We start from the raw sequence: 24760 nt of genomic DNA on the forward strand, positions 1-24760 counted from the left end.
ATGTTATTCATTTAAATATGACGCCCCCAGGCGCGCGCAGAGGATTATTTTGAAAGCGAGGTCTGGTTCAGACAACAGGGTCAGACTTTTAAAGACTCAAACTAAGTAACAACCAACCGCATTTAGCCCTTTACTATATTCAAAGCCATGCACACTAAAAACTTATTTTACCACTTTCCGTAAATCTGAGGTTTTCATCTATTCCCCGTCATGTTGCAAGGTCAAAGATCTCCTTTTACCGTGCGCTCCTGTGACGGCGGGGTTTCTGCAGAAGTCAGCATGCCAGCAAAGGCCAGCAGCATGTACAGGAATCTCCCTGCAGCGCAACATAAACGGCTGGACTCGGTGATCTAATCACTGTAGGCCAACAGGCTGTGATCCAACGTTTCCATATCGTTCTTAGGTCTGAACATTAAAGAAAAGCCAAGGACAAATGAAATGTAAACAGTTTAGAGGTCGGTGCGAATTGGTTTTTACTAGACAGAATCATTTTTCCTGCGTGTTTGAGTACCTTGGCTACAATCAACAAACTTTTCCTTTTAGTTTTAAGTGAGTGAGTGTGTTCTCTCTGCAGTGTGTGGGATTATTAATTACTGTAATGTTAGTATGACTCACTCTGCGTCTGGTTTTGTCATCGTATCACAGATCTTTCCTATGGCGGGAGAAGAAAAAGTCTGAGAGGTAATTATTGCCATTTCAATGACTTTAATAAGCAAAATAGGAAACAATTTCTTCCAAAAACAACAAAAAATAAGACAAAACAGAAACCAGCCTGAATGGAACAGTTCAAATTTAAGTGTTCAACCATTATTTATATAAACAGGATTGAAAATTGATCCCCATCATCGCAAAGTACATGAAATTGGTGAAAACATAACAACAACCCGCTGCTGCAGTTTCAGTTCGATTTCAACACAGTTGAATCAGTAACAAACCAAAGATTGTTAAATGCGTGACTTTTCAATAATAGTTTCAAATGCAAGCACCATGCTTATTCGATGTGATCTGACAGTCTGTTAATTTAAATCATTAAAATAAAAACTTTAACTATGCATCTGGCCAGCAGAACCAGAATCAACAAATAATAATAAAACAGACAAAACCTTATTACATAACATAGATATTGTTTTCATTTTGAGACTTTGCACAACCTGAATCCCCTTTTTTACTGACCGGCAGAAAAAAAATCAGGAAAACATAGAGCATTAATAGTCAAACTTTGTCATAAAACACTTGCATTGTCGAAGTATTAACTATACATGAATCCCCTGACAAGTATGTTTTGCACCTTTGCTAAATATTATTAAACATGTAGCTCGTTATTATTAGGCCCAGTGATGCTAATGCTACAGTCTGAATGAGAGGATAAGGTTTTGTTGGCGTTTGATGTGGTTTGTTAGAGAGTTAATAGAAAAGCAGACTGCACTTTTATGAATTGGTGGCACAAAAGCCACGTTGATTTAAAAAGACAGAAAGCACTAATCCACTCTGTACGTGTTGAACCGTAAGTAGAAAACCTGTAACTACGTCGTGGTGCGCAATAGTCTGATATGTGCAGTCTGGGTCCACTAATGTTTGTTTTCAGCCTCAAACAACATGTATCCGAATATTACTCTAAAACTTTGCACTTAGGCCTGCCTCGAATAATATTAGAGTATAGTATCATAGTATGTCTTCCTGGAGGGAGGTCTGCACAAAATTCAAAATGAAAACTTAAAATCATTATCCAAAAGTGCACTTGACACACAAAGTTTGTTGTATTTAAATGCAACTGAAAAAATGCACTCCTCTCTCAATCCATTCCCCAAATGATAAAAAAAAAATCATACAAAATAAATGAAATAAAAACACAACACAAAGAAAGAAAGAAGTTTAAACCAGCCTCCTCAATCTTGTTGTGCAGTTTTGCGGTTGCATAATATTTACAAGCCCAAAGAAACCCACACCGTATGATACTGCACCGGCAGTCCTGCTGTTATGTCCCCGCTGCATTTCTCTAACCCCCCAAAACTATGGAGAAGCGCAGATCAACAACATGCTCTTAATATACACGAGAAGATGAAGGTACAAAATAGAAATTATTACCGTACATGTCCAGCATGCAGGATTAATATTTAATGCAGATTTTTTTGTTTCAATATATATTCGAATATAACCAAGCAGGCAATAAATCAATGAGATGTTGCATAAAATGTCCCCCCATGACGGGATAGCAGACAGAAGTTAAATTTGCATAAAGTGGAGTCTTGCGTTTGGAGATTTTCTCAGATTACGGGCCCACTTGTCGAATGGGAGTTTAATGGGTTGCCAGTTGCGAGGCCAGGCCTACTTGTTGTTTCATAACAATGTCATCATGTCGGAGAACAAAATTACAAGACAACTGCCTCGACGCCATCCCACACTACTTACAGAATATTTAAAAGCTGTAGCCTCAAAGGAGAAAAAAAAGTTCATCAGCCGATCCTCTTCTTTGAAGAAGAAAAAGTCTCTTCACTACAAGCAACTAATCTACAAAGATGCTGCGACTGATCACACACTCTACCTTGCTCTTTGTATCTCAGCTGACACGTGGGTGGAGGATGGATGAGAGATGATTATATATGAGAATACTATCTGATGGGTTATTCTTCTAATATGGATATAATTGTTACCGTTATTAGTATAATCATAAGGAGTATGGGAGGTGTGGATTATTATCGTTTGTTCATCAGCCAGTCAGTCATTTGTGGAGAAAGGAAAGGTGGGGGTGGAGGGGGCAAAGTTTGTTGTGAGGGGGTTCACAAGAAAAGTCTTATGACAACTCACATGAAAAACTCTGGAGATGAAGGGTTGTCACTGGTTGAGCCAGCCTCGCGGAACCCGTTATTGGCCCCTGACCCCGTCAGTTTCTCACACTTGAGTTTGTAGGCGTCCCTCTCTCTCGCCAGCCGGCTGATCTCTGCCTTCAGCTGCTCCACCTGGTTCATTAGCTGCGTCTTCTCGTTTTCCAGCACGTGCTTCTGCTGCACCCGCTTGAACCGGCAGGACTGCGCGTAACCCCGGTTCTTCAGGGTCCTCCTCTTCTGCTTGAGACGGATGACCTCGTCCTTGGTGAAGCCCCGTAGGTGTCTGTTGAGCTCTCTCACCGACATGGACACCAGCTGCTCGTCGGAGAAACGGTCCTCCACGTTGAGTCCGCCCCCGGTGCTGTGGTGAGCCGCCGACTGGCTCAGGTGGCCGTGCGGGTGGTGGTGATGATGGTGGCGGTGATGATGGAGCGGCTGGTGGGACTCTGGGGAGACCGGGGACGGGCTGTCGGTGTCCTGGCTGTGGTGATGGTGGTGCTGGCTATGTGGGTGGTTGTGTCCGCCTGGGTGCCCGGACAGTTCCTCGGCGTGGTGCGTGATGCCCCCAGCATATGGATGATGATGCTGCTGACCGTGGCCGTGGTGGCTGTGGTGATGGTGCGGGCCCCTGTAGCCCTCGAAAGCGCCTTGCTGCTGCAGCTGCTGCTGGACGTGCGGAGGCGGAGGGTGGCCATGGGCTGTGGCTCCAATCAGGGCCTCCACTGCGTCCTCTGGGGTCAGGCTTAGCGTCTGCGGGTCTATCTGCTGATGGTACCCGTTGTTTGGGATCCAATACAGCTCCTCCAGGTGGTTTTTCTGCTCTGTGGGGCTGAAGCTGGGTGAAGAGGGCACCGAGCTGCAGGGTGTACTGATGGGGGTAGAAGACACCGAGCCTTGGGGTTGGAGACGGTTGCACTGGCGCACCCCGTTGCGCTCCAGCCCGACCAGGCCTTCCTTCTTCACGTCAAACTTCATCAGGTCAAAATCATTGACATATTCCAGAGCCAGAGGGCTACTGGGTAGCTCCGGGCCCATGCTCAGCTCTGCACTCATGTTGCTGTCGCGACTCTTTTGCAAATATGCAAAGGTACTTGCGAGCGTCGCAAAAACTGACTTATTAATCAGCGTCTCTTCTCTCCTTTCTTGTTTCATGCAATAGTTCTTTTGACTCCTCCACCGCTGTGCACTGACTTGCTGTAGCATGAAACACCGTGTGATTGGTGGAAAAAAGCAAAACGAAAAAAAAAAAAGTAGTGGAGGAAAACTTTCAGACTAATGCTCTGCACACGGTTTGCGTCATATAGCCTACTTCTGCTGGGATAATCTGGCAGAGAGACCAGGCAGGAGGTAGTAAGCAATGCGTCTCAGTGCAAAAGTAAAACCTCAGTCCCTCCAGTAGAAGAGTATTCAAAAAATAAACATAAATAATAATAATAAAAGTAATACCACGTTTGTTCGCTGAGACGGGCACCAGTCCTCGTTGCAACTTCTTGGTTGTAAGTCCCTTTTTCTCCAGGAAAATAATAAAAGCAGAGTAAATAGGGCGTCTGATTTTCGCTGAGAAGCAGCTTTTCCAGCTCTGCACCGCAGAGATTTCAAGGCTCGCCTCTCTCACTCTCTCCCACTCTCTGGTATCCAGCAGACTGCGCTGGAGCCAGTCTGCGCTTTATCCTTATAGCGCACCGTGACGTCGAGCCGAAAGGCAGGATCCGTAGAGCTCAGTTCTCCAATGGGAGCGCTGAAATAAAGAAAGACAAGGGGGAGGAGAACAGAGAGCAGAGCGCACAATGCAGTCTTGACAGCTACAGACAGTCAGCTGACCGACTCTCCTAAAAGCAGAAGGTAGGAGGAAAGTGGAAGCGAGGAGGAGAGAAATACCTTCACTTCATGGACACTCTGCGCGGGTCGCACTGCTCCTTGTCTTCCCTTATGACTGGCTTTACTGCTGTAGGCTCAATGAAAATTCCCTGATAGGGCAACACTCCCTTAAAAAACAAGAATTTAACAAAACGTTTAATACTAAATCTCAGTTTCTTTAGGTCATGTGGAAAATTCTAACATTCTGTTCCTGTCGTTTCCAAATGCACTCAGCATCATTTTCCAGAAAACAGAAGAACAAGGACGAGAGATGCCATTCCCTTAAATTTAATGTTCATCTTTAATCTTGATGTTATGTATCATGAAAGTGCGTGAAACAAATTGATTTGGTTTGGAGAGAAACCGATGCTGAAGTATTTAAACGACTCATTAAGTTAGTTTGTTTTTCTTTTATACCTAATATTTGTTGCTGTGCTGCGGTAAGTTTACATCAAATTTCACAAGATGATCAATCATAAGTAAGGCTGTGTTTCGCCTGCAAACAGGAGTGACAGCAAAATGATATTGCAACACAGTTTATCAATTTAAGAATAGTGAAAAACTGAATGTTGATTTGCAGAAGGACAAATGAGTGTGTCACAAACACACTTGGCCTCCTGTCAGATTTTGAAGTTTACACTCAGCGACAGCAGAGAGACGTTCAAATCCTAATTCTTGGAGTAACCTACATTTGTGACCCTCAGTAGTGATGGTGAGCTGAACTGAAAGGATTTTTAAAATCATTTTACACTACCACACACTCCTGCGTGTGTTTGTCTAACCCTGGGTCATAATCATTTTGGGCTAAGTGTTAGTTCCTTCTGGTGAAAGTAAAGTTGACTTTGTTCAGAGTTTGTTATTACTCCCAGATTCCCACATCAGGCTCCTTTTGGCTCGGACAGTCAGTTTTGCACCGGGAAGCATCACAACAGGGGATTCATCAGAAAACAGGCTCAAGGCTGCCCCTGCGCGGGCAACACATGAACCGATGAGGCTGGTGAGAACCTTCTTCTTTGAAAAAGGTTTCTTTTTCATTTTTTTATCTTGGTGCTAATCGCTCGTTTTAAAGGTCACATCCTGCATTTATGATTGACAGCAATTATTCTCTATCACCCGAGTCCCATAAACACACAGCGTCACATGTTTTAATCGTATTTCTGACAGTGTCTAACAGGTAGTTTGGCCAAAATAGGATCAGATGATTCCAGATGTGTAGTTGATCTAATGTGTATTTTAATTATCACCCCAAAAAAGAAGTAATTTGAGCAAATGTCTTGTTTCCTCGCAGAAAGAAACTGCTTGTAAATGAGTCAATTTGAAGGATCGATAGGATTATCATTTCGGTTCAGCCTCATATCCACGGTTGAGTACAGCCGCGACCAGAGCCTATTGATCAGGCTGGGTGCGAGAGGAGGCAGCCAAAGATAAGATCCGATAATTAAGGGCTTATTTGTTTAGTTTAAATTTCTAATCAGTCTGAGTTCTGCGGCAGGATATCAATAGATGAACTCCGAATACAGCTCAAGTCATAAATCATAAACCGTACTCACCAAATCCTCTTATCCTAATATGGCTTAGCTGGAATTCTAACCAGAACTGCTGTGCATGGAAGCTATGGAAGTAAAATACATACATTCATTTACAAAATGAAAATAAAATGAAATACTGCCAAAAAACATTTTACAAAGAATTTTTTACGCTTTATGGGACACCTTTGTACATCTGAAAACTTTAGAGGAAAAACAGAATGATTTATCCACTATTTACATCTTTTTAGTATTTGTAACATTATTATTATTAGTAGTATTTATTATTATTATTATTATTATCATTATTATTTATCTATCAGAGACATTAAGCGCTTACAATTTATTAAGCTAAAAGTTCATTATAATAATTGTACATTTTTTGATGCGAGGCTGACTGAAGTGCAGTTTGGACTGGATTTATTCCTTATGTGATATTTAGCTTTTATAGATACATAATAGTCTTTCATCCTGAATCTGTCTTACATCTATTTAGAAGCTCGCAACTATTTTTCAGCCTCAGGGATATCCTCGCATACTCATACACTCAACTAATAATTCACTCATTTTTCCCCCTTGTGCACGATCAAAAACGTGCAGGTAGCGTTCAAGTTACGGTCTTCGTCTCTTTTTTCCTTCTAATTCTCAGCTCCAACAGCGCACTGAACGAGTCGTGCCGACCCGAGCCGCTCTACAACCTCTTCCCAGCGAGGCCGACCCGGCGGCAGCCCCATTAGGTCGTAATGCTGTCTAATATAGCCCTAGTCCACCGACTAATAGATCCAGGCAGGCCTGCCGGCGGCTCTCCCCCTTTAGTAATAACGGGCTGTAATGGAGAGACGAGATGTAAAAAAGCGTCCATGTCAGCAGCATATCGGTGGTTAATGATCTATTAAGTGATCCATGTGCTTATGGACAGCGAAAAAAAGTGTCGATGCTTGCTTATTCGCCCCTAATGAGAGTCCCATCCTACGGATTTTAAGAATGAATAACAGAAATAAAATCACCTTTAAAATGTTACATTTAACAGTTGACGCATGGAGGCTGCAGTGGCTGCAGAGCTTCCCACAGCTCACATCTCACACCTGCAACAGGCCCGCTGGTTTCACACAGGAGGCCCATGGTCTATAGGACGAGACAAGATTCCCTTCACAAATATGGATTTCTGTTCTGCTCCAGGACCTATTCATTCATGTGCACCACGGTGTCCGGAGGCCGGGGTGCACTGCCAAGACCCCCTGGATCCGACTGAACTCAAAGTGCGCCTGTTTGGAAGGAAGCAGTGACTATAAGGAATACTTTTTTCTTTCAGAGTCAGAATCACTCTTTCTTTCTCACTCTGAGGTGAACTAGTAGTTTTATTTGGTCGTCTTTGGCCGTTTGGCGTGCGCAATGATTAACTCTAATGGTCCCCCCGACCATTTCCTGGAAATGCTGCAGAACAAATCGTAGGGTATCCGAGTTTGAAGGCCCATGACAGAGAGATTGAGGGATGGAGATGGAGAGACGGGGCTTTCGGAAGTGCTGCTTTTACGAGCTTTGACGCAGGAGGGAGAGAAGAGACGCACAGAGCTTGTGCAGCTCCGGCTTCAACCTCAGAAAAAGTTTTACCCGCAACTGCTTTCGCTTTAAAACCTATCAGGAGTAGGTTTGTCACTTGGAGAACTTATAGTCTAAATGTAAAGTCAATTCCTACGTCTCATTACACTGCACAGCTGTCAAATGGTTTCTCTTCTAGCTGGTTTTTTGTGCCTTTTCTTAGAATGGAATCGCGGGAATCTGTCGAAAGAGATTTTCTTGTTCGCTTCCATTATTCACGCTCAGTTCTGCACTGAAATTTCAGCTACAACGTATTTGAGATGCATGTAATCAACATGTCCCTGAATCACTGTGGGCAAACGCGTTTGCATGAAAGGACTTTTTTTTTGGCTTATAATGAAAATAATGACAGCATTAGGAATATGACTGAACAGACATGTTTAAGGTTTTATTCTTGTCTCAATTTGATTATTCATACGGTGACCCTTTAATATAACATCATCGATTCACAACGTGCAGCAGTTACTCAGGCATTCTTGTTTACTCCAGACTGATCGATTATCTCTGTGAAAACATGTATTATTAAGACGTGTCGTCTGTAAACAGGCAGAGGCCAGGCTCTGAAGAAAGCTAACATCCCCCATCAGGGACCACTGACCGAGGAGTGTTTCAGGAAAACATCATGAGGTGGGGTAAGTGCAAATTCTGGCAATTACATTCATATGAAACGATTTAACAGTGAAAATCAGATGTTTCCAAAAATCCACTCAGCATGCTGTCGTCCTCGTGCACCTGCAGCCTCCCTACTACACTCACAGTCCTGCACCAGTTTTACCACAGCACTAACACTCACACCATTTACTCGCTAAGAAGGTAGTTGTGTTTGCAGAGCAAATTAGGGCTTATTTCTTGTGACAGGGCGCCTCTGGTGGCGCGTTTACTCATTGCTAATGGTTTGATGTGTATCATCAGTGACATGCAGAGTTGTTTTGGCACTAACTCCATGCAGACTGCTCCAACTGAAGAACTGAAGTTGTTTAGTGATTTTGAAATGACAGTGAGGCAGAAAGGACATAAAAATACGATGGGGAGGCCAAGCTATAATTGTAGGCCTTTTCTGAGATTAGATGTCTCTGATTGACATGTTGTAAATATAACAACAAATAAATGTCAGTTCACACTGTACTGGCTTAATCCTAGAAGTAAAGAACAATAAATCTGCCTTTTGCTGTGGTCATTTCATTAATGTAAATTGCAATGCTATGTACAATAGTTTGGCTTCCATCCAGCTGGCTCTTTGTTAAGGTTTATGCAGAACACTGGGTCTTATCATGAACTGAGGCTTTTTCTCAACCAAATATCCAAGTGCAGACATAACATAATTAAAGCTCATACACTCGGGTCATAATCACAATTTGCCTGGATATTTTCTAACCAACAACTGGATAATGTATTTCTAAAGAAACACATCCTAACTAAATGTTTACCATGTGTTCAATGTATAATTATCAGTGTTGATTCATGAATAGCACCTGGCATACATATATTATATTATATTATATTATATTATATTATATATTGGCATACATTTCATGTTGTCCATAGAATTGACATACAATCCTTTTTTAAATTTTGCCCAAAATCAGTTTTGTCTGTGAAATACTGTGTGACATTTATTATTATTATTTGCTATCCACACAGTAGATTCATAGTGCCAATGTGTTACTAAGATAAGAGTAAACAAAGAGTTTTAAACATCCTCAAATGGCTCTGTGTAATATCTGAATAGAAGTTTTATTTTCCCGTTCAGTGTGTAAAGTAAAAATATTTATGTTCAGTTTCAGGTCATTCTGACCGTCCATTTGTGATCACAATTAAAAACCTGCCCATGTGAATTAGCAGCCTGCAGGTCAGTTTTATGGCAGCCTGAGTGTGTGGGCATGATTGATCTGGAGGAGGTGGGTGGATGTTGCATCAGGCATTTTTATGGTTAAGAGGTGAACCGGTGTTTCAGTCTTTGGCGGTCTCAGACTCCTTTCCTCTCCTCTCCGCTTTCATTGTTCACTCCCTTCTTACCCCTCCTTTTCCTCCTTTCACCTCCTCAGTTTTTTCCTCCTTGTGTGTTTCTTCTTTACTCAGGATGGTCAGGATGCTCCTACTCACCATTTTCCCTGCATGTCATAATCTCTGGACTTGTTTGTCATTCAGCATGGATCTGTCAGTTTTATCAAACATCTCTACTCTCCACTTCTTTATGTCCCCTTTTTCTTCCTCTGTCCACCCTCCGTTGCTGGGTGACCTTCTTGCCTCTCAGCTCTCTCACCCCTCTCCTCTGGCCCTGGCCCTGCCCACCCTGGGTCATTTATCATGGGCCAGGAGGGGAGCCCCGGGCCTGCAGGCCCCTGTCAGCCTCTGCAATCGCCTCTTTGTGGCTCCCAGCAAACAAGTGTCGGATCAGCAAAAGTCTATTAAAGCCTGGTGGGCCTTTCTCAGCCAATTGGGTCCGGGTCACTGAGCTGCTCTCCTTGCTGCTCCGAGAGCTCTTTGTGTTGCCGCCGTTCGCTGACACAGATCCCCACAAGATTAATGATTTTTAGCAGCCGTTTGGGTCTCACTCGCAGGGTCCTTCTCTCATGCTTTCTCTTTGCCGCTTTTCCTCTTTTCTCCACTCATTCTGTCCTGTTCTTTCTTCAACCTATTTCTTCTGCTATTCCCAGTCTACCTTGTGATTTCTCGTGTTTTTGCTCTCCGCATTATTCTTCTCCTCCCCTCTTTCACTGCTAACCCAATCAGTGCTGACCATTCGTGTCGTCAGTTTGTAAGGTCTGCATCCGTACAAGTGTGATCACACTAGTGACTGTCTAATATTTATTTAACAGTTGTCTGTGATGCACAGACTTCAGGATACAAAGGATATAAATTTCAGTTGTAAAATATGTTCTTTCAGTTGTGGCATGATTTTGAGTGTTGAACATTTATCTCACAAATCCAAAGGATTTTAAGGAACCAGCTGAAGCATCCACATCACTTCCTTGCAGTGTGCCTCAAAAGACACTGTAATTTCAAATCTTCACGGCACTTCTATGACTTCCACATTGCCATGTTCTTAGTGTTGTTTCCAGTAATTACTGCAGGTTAAGTGCACGTCCCGGAGCCCAGTGAAGGCAGCTCTATCCCTCACCTGGGACATGACTCAGCACAGTTCAGGTCATCCGGCCATTTCCCTGACCACTGGACCACACCCCGACCTACTCTAAACCCACAGGACAAGCACTGTTTATGAAGGAATCATGTTCACTTACATCATCTAATGTAATGGTTGTTTTATTTACTGGCTGATATTTTTTTCTTGCAGGATCATGGTTCACGCTGACACATTTATTAGTTTATACTCTGCAAATACCGATTTTTTTCTTCATTTCTTCTTTAGCAGCTCTTCTTCAAACGAAAGAGCTGCGTGATGAATTACAGGTGATGCATTAACACATGAAGTTAAAAGCATCTGGTGTAACCTTTTAAGTAAATATTCCTCTTACTGTATGTACATTCAAAAACCTTCGGTTGGTGTAATTGCTAAATGATAATGTATGATAGACTGCATCAGTTTGAGATAAACACTGAGTGTGAATCATTCAATGTTACTACTGTTTCAGTACAAACATCCCTTTGCTTTATTGTCCCTTAATTGCATGAACACTGCAGAATAAGGAAGAAGTTTTGTACTATAGTAACTTTGGAGAGCACAGTTTTATAGAAGAACAGGACAGTGGATATTGTCTCCTGTCACATGTCTTTTTGGACAACATGGACAAGAGGTATAACTTTATCAGCTAATAATCTTCCAATGGGAATATGAGGGATATGGGAATATGAGTAGTGTTTTGAGATAGACATAAAAGTGACAAAGTGATGTTTTGAGATGCTATTTAACCTTAATTACAGCCAAGACACTGGCCTGAATGTTAAACCTGCAATAGCTGGTGTTTTTGGCCAGCTGAGGGTGGTGGAAACAATTTGTGAGCATAACACTAATATATCATCACCTTACAACTAAATATGGCAAACCTGTCAGCAAGCAGCCATTCATTTATGAAACCTAGTGGCTTAAAGTCCAATATTTACTCCCCTTTTACCTTTAATTCTGGTTGCAACCAACTTTTAGAAAATATTTAAATATCAGACGCTTTAGCTGCTAAATGCTCCAGTGTCTTTACCAGTTGATTCCTAACGGTTTCTGTGCTGTTTGGTAAAGAGCACCTACTGCAGATTCAGGCAGTGTTTCTCTGTATTACTACAGTATCATCACTGTGAGAGATCCTTTCACATTGTCACTTGATAGGTTTCTGTCATAAAAGTAAAACTTATAGCATCTTTAAACGACAACTTCAGCCATCTGTACTACAGCTTAAATACATAATTAATTGTCTACTTTGTTGTTAACGTTACTGGTAGTTACAGGACATGTGCGTCTGTAAGATTAGTCTGTGGTGAGGGTATGGTGAGCAATGAAAGAAACCATCTGCACATAGTGCATGTGTGTATAGATGGAAATATAATATTCTCTCACTCTTAGTGAAGCTGTCACTGAAGCTTCTGGTTGGTCAGCACGTAAAACTCTCCTTGTGTGTTTACAGTACATCTGTTTTAGGACTGAATGGATGAACCCAGCCTGCTGCCATGTCCATCCACCTGCCCAGTTTCCTGTCTGATTAATCTGCTGTGTGTGTGTGTGTGTGTGTGTGTGTGTGTGTGCGTGCGTGCGTGCATGCATGCGTGTGTGTGTGTGTGTGTGTTTGCTTGCATGTGCGGCTGTGTGTAAATGGTTATAGATGGGGCGACACCACCACACTGGCAGTCTGAATCATTACTCACACAGATAGGGAGAGACCCAGGGCTGAGGAACCCCTAACATCCTCCTCCTTCCTACACAGGCGCACACTCACACACACACACACACACACACACACACATACACACATCCCCGGGTTATTCATTTCTAAGCAGAGTGCCTGGCATTTCCACCACATCCACCCCCTTTATTAAGAGACTGAAGCTCTGGGTTCCCTCTTGGAGAAGAGGAGTGAGGGATGGTTTTCAATTGGGCCTTATATATATACTTTGTTTGCGCCTTTCCTCTTTGCTTGTTCTCTCATCATTTCTCTTAATCTTTCATTTCCATCTCTTTGTCTCTCTCTCTCTGTCTTCTCTTCTTTTCTGCTTCTTTCTAGGAAAACTGTCCGCCCCCCCGACAGCTATTTGTTTTGCAAGACCAAAATACGAATGAAAAGAAGGTGTTTGCTAAAGTACACCATGTGTTTATAAAACCACTTTAAGTCTCTTAAAGGATAGATTCCGGACTCTTCCGAACGATCTTAAAACATGTACATCAGAATAGGTCTTAGTCATTCACTCCAACCCTGAAATTCAACTGTACTGTAAAAAATGAGGGCCGAATACACAGCTCTGGTTCTGTGCACGAGATAATAAGCACAGCAGGGACCACTGTTAGTTAAGGCAAGACATTCAGAGAAACTGTGATATACCTGAATTTATTAATGTAGAATTGAAGTTTCTGGCACATTTATAATAATCATTTGGTATTTATAGGGAATTTTTCTTTGTTGCACCCTTATTTTGGTGCTTATTTTCTTTCCTTCCAGGCTGAGGAGGATGACTTGCTTTGTGGAATATATGAGAGCAATTATAGCCCCATCATAAGGAGACTGGGGGCCTAAGCAGAATGGTAAAATGGCAATTTTGTTGAATATCCTATTCTATAAGTACAGTCCTGTAGCACAGTACTGTAGCACAGAGACAAAGAAATGTGTGTGCGTGTGTGTGTGTGTGTATTTATGGTAAGGTGTGTTTGCGGTCCTCTGTGCTTGAACATGTCTGCTGTTTATAGCATATATGCATCAGTATATGTGTCTGTAGCAGTATGTATGCATGTGTTGGAAGGGGGTGTATATGTACAGGAAGAGAGCCTGTAAATAAATCTGTTTGGGGATTGGGGGTGTGGGGATGAAATATGGTCCCAGGGATGTGGAGCAATGTGAAAAACTCGGCAACGCCTGGGAATAACAAATCTCCTGATGTCGCCTGGCCGCAAAATAAATACACTCCCCTGTACAAGTCATCCATCTGGACTATGAGTCGCAACAAAGACGCCCCCAATACATCCCGAACACACCCCAGCACACACACGTCCACACATAAACCCATTCCACAGAGCTGCCATATTTATTTGCACATTTATTTATTTGTTTGTTTGTTGAATTAAATGGAAACTGCTAGTGAGTTGGATTGGAAAGAGGTTTTTTTTGTTGTTGTTTTTGTTTTTTGTGAATGAAACATGAGCCCTCTCATTCTTAAAATGCTGTCTATGTCTTAATGGGTGGTATGTTGTGGTGGCAATGAAGGGTTGTGTGTGCGTGTGTGTGTGCGTGTTTGTGTGTGTGTGTGTGTGGGAGGGTGTGGGGGTGTTTGTAGGGTTTGTGGATCGGCGTTTTAACTAATGATCGATCATGAGGGATTAAATAATTAAATTTCAGCCTTGACAATTTAAAAGTCTCCCCACACAAAGTCGACTGAATGAGGAAAGAGGGAAAGATGAAAGAGTGTGCCTGCAGCAATGTATCAGACGGATTCAACATCTAATACATTACAGGGAGAAAATATGTGTGTGTGTTAGCATAAGGGTTTATGTGCATTCACGTACATGCATAGACACACAGTTTCTCCCACTGTCTTTTCCTGACATTCAGGCTATAGTAAGTACATTCACTACATAGACCCACCAGATTCTTCTTCATGGTCCTTATCTTGGCCTCTTCTCCTATATTACTACAAGCACCGCCAGACTAAAAGCTCATAATTTGGACAATATTTATTTGTACTTTAAAATTTTTTTAAAATAAATTACAAAAAATTACAGCAACAACATAAAGGTATATAATTTTAAGGTCACAGGATGAGATGCAGTGTTGTTTTCTTTTGAATTCACTTTTTTTCCAATTAAGGTCTATTCTCTTGGCTTAATTAGGTCATGGTGAGTCGTGTGTGTGTGTGTGTGTGTGTGTGTGTGTGTGTGTGTGTGTGAGAGAGAGGGAGAGAGAGAGGGAGAGAGAGGGTCATTCTGTCCCTCCCAGGGATAAATATTAGCCCTCGTTGTTTGCAAATAGGTGATGTATGGTGGCCATATCTCTCAGTGATGAATGTTTTTTAGAAATTTCCTCTCCTTTATCAATTGACTAACAAACCCATGTATCACTGCCACTCTCTCCCACTCCCCACATAAATTAAATAACCAGCTCGCTCTTTCTTCCGCTCTCTCTCCCTCTCTGCTTCTCACTTTTTCTGTCATCTGTGCCTCCATGCTCCCCAATTCCCTTTTCATTACTCCTTTTAGCTTTATTCGTTTTATTACATTTTGTACATTTTATATCGGGTACCTCTTAACAAACACACACACACACACATACACCCACATCAAACTCTCAGCAGTCAGCACTGATGTTGGGGGAGTAATAATAATGCAGTTGTTACATATATCTCAATCGCAAATTTGCCTGTAATGTGATGGAGAGAATAAAGGTGCTTGTCGCTGCTTACCATGTTGCCTCCAGCATATTGTTTGATGTACTCATCATTAGGGGATGTGTGACATACTTACGGACAGATCATCATAACTGAAAACATGTTTACTTGTTCCTGTTTATCAATGTGATGCTCTTTAAATCTGCTGTCTTTCAGATGGACGGCGGGTAAAGAGCTACAGGCTGGAGCTGGGCGGGTTCCTCTCTGTCACAAGATGATGACAGGAAGCCGATTATGCCAGAGTGCCATATTGTAAACTACTCATCATTAGCGGGCCCATCCCGGCTAACGACCGCACTGGAGATAAACAGGGGCGATGTGGAGAGCCATCTTAATCAGGAGGGCCGTTTAGAGTGGGGCTCTGTCATTAAGCACAGCTGTATCACACCAGGATATGGGAGATGTTGAGCTGTAAAGCTGTAGTATGAAGCCAGCTCAGATCCCTGCCCCGAGTGCCGCAGGGGTGCAGTATTGTTCTGATAGGCCCTTTAAATCCGAAATGATCAAGAATAGAAAGATAAGTGCCTAAAACATCCAGCCAAATTAAATTATTACATACCATTGAAGGTCTTTAGTCACAGCCTCCCAGGGACACTCTCCAGCTCAAATTTGTAGTTCATGTGAATCTCACTCCCTCAGTCCTTCTGTCTCCTCTCCTATGTTTATCCACAAAACTCCCTTTTCGCCTCACCTCCCTCTGCAATAGCATCAGTGACTTCAGAGAGAAAACAAAAAGCTCTCTAATCATGTGAATGACACTCTTCTGTAGCACACACTAACACAAACAAAAATAACTTAAAGGAGGATTTGATTGTCTTTCCAGGCCAATAAACTTTATTTTTATACAAGTATATAGAAAGTAATGTCTTAATTCTTTTGACAAACATGTTCATGCCACCTTATTTGCTAAATTCCCTCCCATAAACCTTTAACTTTTATTTTATACAATATGTTTTACAAGTCTGATTTTAATACCAAATGCTGCTTTAAAGCTGCATTTAAGGCTTAAGGTTTATCCAGCTGTGGGTACCTTCTGTCACTCTCTAACTCAATAGCATTCAACATTCAGGTATTCTCTCCTTCTGTCTCCTCCTTTAGTGTCTTTAGTCTTCAGTGACAGTTCAAAATGTTCAGTCTGATGTTTAAAGTGTTAAAAGCAACAAATGATTACATTTAAGAAGGTGTAATAGTAAATGGTTTGTGGTATTTTTCTTGGTAAATGTCAAAGATTTTTTTAAATTGTTGTAGATTAATTTTCTAATAGTAATCTAATGAGCTTGGCATGTTTTCCAGGTGTGATGAGCTCCTCTCTCATTTTCAATCTTAACATTTTAGTTTCTCACAGATTTAGATCTTCCCTTGTTTGATGTGTTTCCCTCATCTCAATCCTTCATTTCCTGTGTTGTTGTCATCCAATTCAGCCAGCGTCTCTTGCATGCCTTCCAATAATCCACTCTCATGTCCCTCAGATGGACAGACCTTAGTTGTCTGGACAGGCCGTAGCTCTCCCAACAAATGCTTGAACAATTGGAGGTAAATACGTTGGAGACAGCCCATTTGTTTTGGGCTAGCGGTGATGCATGCTTTTGCAGTGAACAGCACATTTTTACCACGCAGCCCAAAGCAGCTGTGAGTAATGGACTGCTCCGGCCTGTCCACTCATACTGCTATTTTTATTATTGTCTTCCTTATAGTTTTCATTTTTCATATCAGGGAGAGGGGAGAGAGAGAGAGAGAGAGAGAGGGAGCGAGTACAGCATTCCCTTCAAGTATGTTCTTTCCCCAAAAGAGTGCAGAAGCAAAGGCCCCACATCCCCTACTTCCATCCACTTCATCATCTTCCATCAGTCGTCCCTCGCTTTTCTAGTCAGACTGGCAGATTTTGTTGGATGCCAGGAAGAGACAAATAAGGGATTATCAACAGACAGAACAATAATTCAGGTTGGACAGCTTCATAATAATTTTCCATCGATCCATCAATGTTTTTGTGGTGTGTTTTCTGGTTCAACCTCTGGGGTTTTTTGGAAATCTTAGGGTAGTCTGTGACAAAAGGAGCGAAGAAGAGGAAGCTATCTCGATCTCAAAAAACACAAATGAAGTTGCTGAACAGGACATAGTGTAAGTATGTGTCCTTCCTGTCGAAGCTGCAACCACAGAGCTGAAAAAGCTCAGCTCCAGCTTTGAAGATGATTCACTAAGTAGCTAAAATTATCTGCCATCGCCGGCCCCAGGGAAAGGACTGGTATTTTGCATTGAGGCACTTGTATGGGCACCTATAATGGGTGCCTCTTAATTCCACTGACAGCTTTACAGGACTGAGTTATGGAGCCAATGCTATGCTGCTCGTTAGGCCCTCACCAGGCTTCACACTGGGTTACACTAATACACCTCCTCTCCCCTCCCCTGTCCTTTCCCCCTGCACACACACTGGCATACATCAGCCATACACACACATTTATGAGGGCTAGCACCTCCTCACACACCCAGAGAGTACTGGCCCACACAATTCCTCCACACACCTTTCTTGTGTAATGGGGGTTATTTGTTCAAGTTGTTCAGCGCAGATTTATTTCCTTGTGTCTGCCCTTCATCTTGTGCTATTCTCTTCCACCTACATTTTCCACTCCCCTTATCCTCTCTCTCATCGTGCCCACCAGGTCAACACCTTCTCCTTCTCCTCCCCTCTCCTCCCCTCTCCTCCCGCCTCTTCTCCTCGGTTCCTGTACCAATCGTAGCACGGTCCTGCCAGGTGATCCATCTTTGTCAGCCTGCTAAAATGATAATGCCAATTAAAGCAGAGGAGTAATTGCCCTCCGCTGCCTCTGATCCCCTGCAGACCCTCAACAGGAGACATAGCCCCAAATATGAATGAGACCCAGGCCCCTGGAGGCCTTCCTCTGGGCTAGCATCAAGACAGGTGGGGAGGGGAGAAAGGGGACGAGGTGGGGGAGGAGGGGTGATTTGTAACTTTTAACCTCCACTGATCACCAACGGCCTTGACAAGGAGGGGAGAGGAAAAGATATCACACACACAAACACACAAGCACACACAAATGGAGATGCTGGTAGTTGTTGCACATGGATGAATGCACACACGCTCAAATACGCACACACACATATGTTCAAGGTCGCTGTCAGAGGACTTATGGCCCTTGCCTCTGAACACTGACTCTCAGTGTGAGGAACCTAATAGGAAGTGAAAGGACTACCCGGCAATGAACTGTAACAACACTGATCACAGGTGACATAGCTGCACTCTCAGGTCAGCCAGGCGGCAATTATTACCACAGTCCCTATCACAAATTCACTTCTGGGGTTATCGTCTTTCTTCTAATAACGTGCATAACCCATGGTTTGGTCCTCAGTACCTAACCAATAATCTTTAGACCTTGATGTGTCCCCTGTCTTTCTCAGACTGGAATTAAAAAACATGGATTCACTTTGGGTTTTGGCTTCTTATACCAACAACCACAATTGGATTGCCTCAAGGTACAGTGTGTTTGTTATTCATGTTGGTGTGCATTCATTGTACATGTTTCTTTTACGATTTTCTTCACTACATTGTGTTTAATAAGAGTGAAGTGCCATACTGAGCTGCAGCTAATAATTATTTGCATTATTTTGATTGTTTTCTTTATAAATAATATGTTGCCTAGAGAATAGCTTTACAGATTGTCAGGTTTATCTTTAAACAACAGTTGAACCAGGTCTGACTTCTGATGAACAGCAAGAAGTTTACAAACTTCTTGCTGTTCATACTGGCCCTCAAGAAATCCCTTGAGTGTGGGGGGACAAATTCCACAGTCCTAGGTATGTATCCAAATACTTTCCAAAGAATATAGTAGGTTGCAATAGAAGGAATTTTGTATTAAAAAACTGCAACATTGCAAATCCTCATAATAGTTTTAAATAAGCTTTTGAATTAAATATGTGCACCTATAGTCCTAAAAACCAGCTAGTGACTAGTAAATGTTTTGCATGTTTGATCAGTTGTTGACATTAACGTAGTTTTTCATCAGCTACTCAATTACCCGACTAATCAGCACTTGGTTATGTAGTGATCAAAAGTAAAAGTCGGTTAAAGGCGACATCTCGTCAACATGATATAACAAGCACAGGCCTTCTGCCTAAGTTCACGACCAACCAGGCAGCCATGACAGCCCATGCATCACAGGATACTTATGGCAGGTCTTATGTTCAGCATGTGGTATATTATTGCTGCTCAGTTCCTGGAGTGTGTGGGTGGAAGGCTGAACGCCGGACGAAGTGTGTAGGTGGTTGTTAACACAGGCTTCGTCACCCTTCATGAGTAGGTGGTGACCTGTGGTGCAGACCAGCGGGAGGGTGCAACAGCAAGGAACATGACACAAGGCCCAGAGATGAAAATCTGCTGATCCTTTTCAAGTTTCACAGGGTTTAAATAGGTGAGCACGTTATAAACAAACAAGACTACCGCTGTATTTTAACTCTGTTTAATCTGTCCAATCTGTGGTGTTTCTCTCTGGTCTAGAAGCACATTTAGAATATGAGAGACACTTGTGTGCTGTACGATGGTTGAGGCGTTGACAAGAGGGAGATTCTGCTGCCTGAACATCAGGAGAGCAGCTGACGAGCTCCACCACAAGAGTAATGATCATTAGAGCCTCAGTGTGACAATAATCTCCTATAACTTCATCAACACAGTTTATGCCAGCAGGCCACCAAATGCCTTCAATATGTTCGGCATTATGATTGGCCTCTCAGCTAAAATCATTGTTACAGTAACAATAATAAAACAAGGAAGCTCACATTGATTCTCCAGGAATGCTATACGTTGTGTGTCGTAACACCACGTCGCAGGCAAGATGCTAACATTGACTTATTACAACGGAGCATGCCGCCAAATCCATAATTAGACTCCTTTTGTTGCCCCCGTTGTTGTTGAAAATGTAATTATGAAAGATGAAACACAGCCTTCAATGAGATGGCTGTAAAATAGCATAATTAATATGGGCTTTTGCGAGAACAATCCCCGCTTTACAGCAGCCCCGTGTTGGCCGTGAAATTAATTAAGTGTGCCAGGATTTATGGCCTGTGCTCGGAAATGAAGAGAATTAATCGCAGGCCGAAGATGGATGGTTGCTGGAAAATGATGATGCTCAGGACCGTGTGGGGGGAAGGTGTCTAACTGCTTTAGGGGGCCACTTTTGGAGAGGAATAGAAGATTTTGACACAATTACACACCCCCAGACAACAGCTGGGCCAGTGGTGGGATGGTGTACTTTTTGGGCCAACTTGGATTTTATGAGATTTTTTTACACCTTCATCCCACCTGCACCTTGTTCCTGCACTCTACATATGGTCTAGAGGTGGAGTTAGCTTTGACAAGGTGGAGATTTCTTGGACAGCAGAGTGTTTTTGCATTGTTAATGACTGTTTTATCACAAATGACTAATGTCTCATTTTCTACATCCCCTCTGATGCTCTTCATTCAGACAGGTGAACAATAACCATGTAATTGGACACAATTATTGCTGCAACTAATCCAAAGATAACAATATGTGACAAGCAGAAAATTGTGTGCACTGCTGGTTTAATGATATAATGAGTTATACATTTTAAAACGATTTCTCTACTTAATGGGAACAAAAGCCACTTCACATAGGAAACTTATTGAACTTTGGTATTTGAAATCTAACAGAAACGTCACATTCAAACTAGGGGTTGTAACTACTTTTAAACTGTTCAAGAGTTTTCTTCATTCCACAGTCAAGTATGTAGACACTGTTAAACAAATAAGAAAAATGAATATAGAAGGTTAACAGTGAAGCATATTGTTGAGTAATTGAAATGAACACAACACAGTACAAAAGGGAATAAAATAATAAGTAAATATCAACATGTACATACAGGTACATACATATCAGGAGCAATTATTGTGTCTTTCAAGACAGCATGCTACATGGATGAAATATGTACTAATCTCACCTCTGCTGTTGAATGAAAGTGAAGAATATGAGCACATCATGTAGCAACCAATATTAAACAGATGTTAACTATGACCTCCTACGCTGTCCACAGACCCAAAACAAGCCCTGAGACACACACTCCCTGACCTCCTACTGCCCCTACAATGACTTTTTGATGTGTGGGTGTGTGTTATATGTGTGTGTGTGTGTGCGTGTGTCTGTGCTGTAATAATGGAAGGCTAATTACCCACCTCCCATGTCCCTGGACAGCGCCACAATGTCTGGGTTAGGTCTGTGTGTGGGATGGTTCATGGTGGTAATTAGCTTGATACACACATACACTCTTAGACAAGATAAATGAAGGCTGGGAGGGTGTCTGTTGTTGGACAGTTGATTGGGCAGGTACTAGGGGAGTGTCTTGGGTCTCCCGAGCACGTCCGCTCTGATAATTATGTGTGCCTGTGTGCGTACGTGTACACTTCTCCACTGAGAAGAAGCTCTCAGCCCAAATTGCTGTCTCTTGTCTCATTGTCAGGGTGATTATGAAATATTGTTTAATTTACTGGGTGGTAGAGTCTTGTGTGATTTTGATGAATCTGACCTTTTATTTCTTCATTCCCTTTATTGTCTGGTGGTTAGGTGTCATGTGTTTGTGCACTTGAGTGTGTTGACTGCTCTGTGGTACCCTTGTGAATACTACTACAACATACAGTGTTACAAACCACTGCAACAGAATTGTGTGTACATGTGTGGAAGCCCTGAGTAGCGGTACTGTAAGAGATGCCTTGCTCAAAGGAAGAGGGTTGTGTGCTGTATCATATTGCACAGAAACCCAGTGAAATCAACCACTCTGTTATTAGCTTTTAATGTAAATACATAACTTTAGTTCATTTCAAGTTAATCTCTAGTTTTTGTGTTAAGATAAAGTGCATTGGACCAAAACTCTTTTGACTTTACCTCTTGACTTGAATTAATGTACCACTCAGGGTTTTTAAAAAAATTAAAATGAAGATCAGCATGTTAGTAGACTTCCTGCCATGCTGGGTTTGGGTGTTAACACTGTCCACACACCAATTTTTTGTATGATTAAACTTTTCTGTCTGTCCTTTGAAAGTTTTTGAGATAAGTCATAGATCTTTCAGTTTATATTGAAAACAGAGAGAGCCATAATTAAGGTTAAATTCAGTCCATCCTTGTACACTAATCCCAGTAGAGCAGGAACAGACTTAGACTCATTAAAATCACAAGGCATAAATGAGAAACAAACCTGATTGTAACATCTAAAGAGTATGGCCATGTTAAGCTGATTCTTTTTGTTAAAACAGCTTTTCCATCTATTTCAGAGATTTTTCAGAACTGTCTCCAAGGTGTGTAAATCTGAAAATGCTGACTGAGGGTTTCTATGGGGTAAACCAAGCTATTGCAAAACAATAAACTACAGTAAGTTAGCCCACTGAGGATTGGGGATGGTGTGGCAGTAAAGACAACCTTTAATTGTCACTAACTTTCTTTGTGATCGTTCATTTTAAATGAAAATATAGCCGAATACACTGCAGAGCTATGGTTTTTAACCTATGTACATTTATTTTGTCAAACAATGTCTGTTTGGTTTATAAAATAAGGATTTTATCAATGCGGCAGGTTGGGAATGATTGTTAGTAATGTTTATGGGCCATGACTAAATTACTACATACTAGGGCAGTTGTGTGATAACAAAAATACAGAAAAACAATATGTAAATTACAACCAATGTATCATGAATTTGGCTGCATTACAACACAGTAGGGAGCCACAGAGGGAAGGAGGATCCTGAATGGAGGTAGAACGACCTGTCACCTGGCACACGAACCAGCTCTTGGCTGCTACTTGGCTCTGTAGCAGCAAAGTTAAGAAAACAACTTTCTACTTATTTTTATGTAATAGATATATTATATATTACATAAAAATATTATGTAATATATGTATATGTAGATGATTATAGCAAATGATATGTTGTCATATTCATACATATTTATTTTATCAAACAGTGTCCTAACGATTTAATAATGATTTCATTACTTGGGCTGTCCTTCTTCCTACCACATGCTGACTGTTCAGGTTTGACCATATGCTCAGTTTTGTCGTATGCAAACTGAAAACAGGACAAAGAAGAAAATATTTAGCTTTTTTCCTGTTTGTCCAGTGTTTTACATATAGACAGATGTGTGAAAACAACTGGCCATGTTAATGTGGAAGTACATAGTGGTAGTAGTACTTCATAAACACATTTATCTCAAGGTTAAAAGTTTTACTGGATATTACATTTTTGCAACTCATAAGACGACTATATGACGACTACGACGTTCTAGGTTAGTTTACAGTTTAAAGACAGCAGGGACACACTTGAAGTTGAACTAGCTCAAATATTCTGAACTTAATGTTGTTTTATTAAAACTACAAATTGTATTTTCCATCCTACATGAATCTATGCACTTGTTAGTCGGTGTAAGGAAACAGTGAGAACATCGTAGGACAGAAGACGAATAGACAGCAATACAGACTTCTCACACACCAAGCCAGTGAAAGAGTGTGTGTGAGAGAGAGAGAGGGGGAGGTCTAGTAGGCCCACTCTAATTGATTATGCCGCTATCGACAGAGACCCAGAAAAACAGGCACTCACTTTCCTCTTGATTGAATTAAACACCTTTTATGGGGCAAATCGATGGGACAGAGATGATTGGGGCAGGGGGGTAAAGGGAAAAGGGAGTTGAGTGTTATGATATGTATGGACACATTCACATTCAAGCAACATGCAAGCAGCCTCGGCACAGACAGGTGAAAGTTCTGATGTCATGTGGTAATTCAGGACTTCCATGCTTTAAAAGCATTTAGCCATGCCTGGTGATGAAGTATAGTCAGAAGAGGCTCACCAGGTTATTTATGTCCCAGACCCAAATCAATCATAATTATAGGGCCAGGCTGGGACAGTGCAGTGAGTGGACAGTGGGATGTCTGGACGTCACTCTTTCATTCTCTCCTTTTATAGTTTGATCGAAGATGAATAGTAAAAACAGGGTTGCACATGACACAGCCACTGAAAGTCAATATAGGACAGCATCTACTTATTTCTGCTCAGGATGGTCTGAGACCTTTTCCACAACAGATATTTTACTTGTTATAGTAGGAAAACAAAGGCAACAATAATAATGTCAACAATGGCTCCGTGTTATTCAGGCTTTCTTGTTAGCCATGACAGTGTGGCACTGAATCAAGATGCTGAAACTGAAGCAACTGGAAAAAAAAAATAACATCACTTTTTAAATATTCATCATTAAATGTTACATCTTTGTCAAAATGTTTAACTCAGAAAAGAAGATGATACATGTCCTGTTTGTAACTCGAATTCTTCCAGGTCAACTTGTAGTGGATTTTCAATGTTATGCTATGAATTCCTACAACCCTGCACCCCCTCAGATTCTTTATTAGTCTG

The 24760-nt window shown here is 41.7% G+C and overlaps 1 protein-coding gene and 1 long non-coding RNA gene across 2 annotated transcripts; one reads left to right on the forward strand and one right to left on the reverse strand.

The window, feature by feature from the left end:
* Positions 1–680: 680 nt before the first annotated feature.
* Positions 681–4488, reverse strand: mafba (MAF bZIP transcription factor Ba). The gene has a single exon (XM_026332077.2). The coding sequence runs from the start codon at positions 4026–4028 to the stop codon at positions 2802–2804; it is 1227 nt and encodes a 408-aa protein (XP_026187862.1). The 5' UTR covers positions 4029–4488; the 3' UTR covers positions 681–2801.
* A 2763-nt stretch (positions 4489–7251) lies between these two features.
* On the forward strand, positions 7252–16194 carry LOC113145397 (uncharacterized). Its single transcript, XR_003297237.1, has 3 exons — positions 7252–7887; positions 8354–8439; positions 15500–16194. It is a non-coding gene; the product is annotated as an uncharacterized LOC113145397 (long non-coding RNA).
* The last annotated feature ends 8566 nt before the right edge of the window (positions 16195–24760 follow it).

Source organism: Mastacembelus armatus, chromosome 7 (genome assembly GCF_900324485.2).
Source record: "Mastacembelus armatus chromosome 7, fMasArm1.2, whole genome shotgun sequence".
In the NCBI taxonomy this organism is placed as follows: domain Eukaryota; kingdom Metazoa; phylum Chordata; class Actinopteri; order Synbranchiformes; family Mastacembelidae; genus Mastacembelus; species Mastacembelus armatus.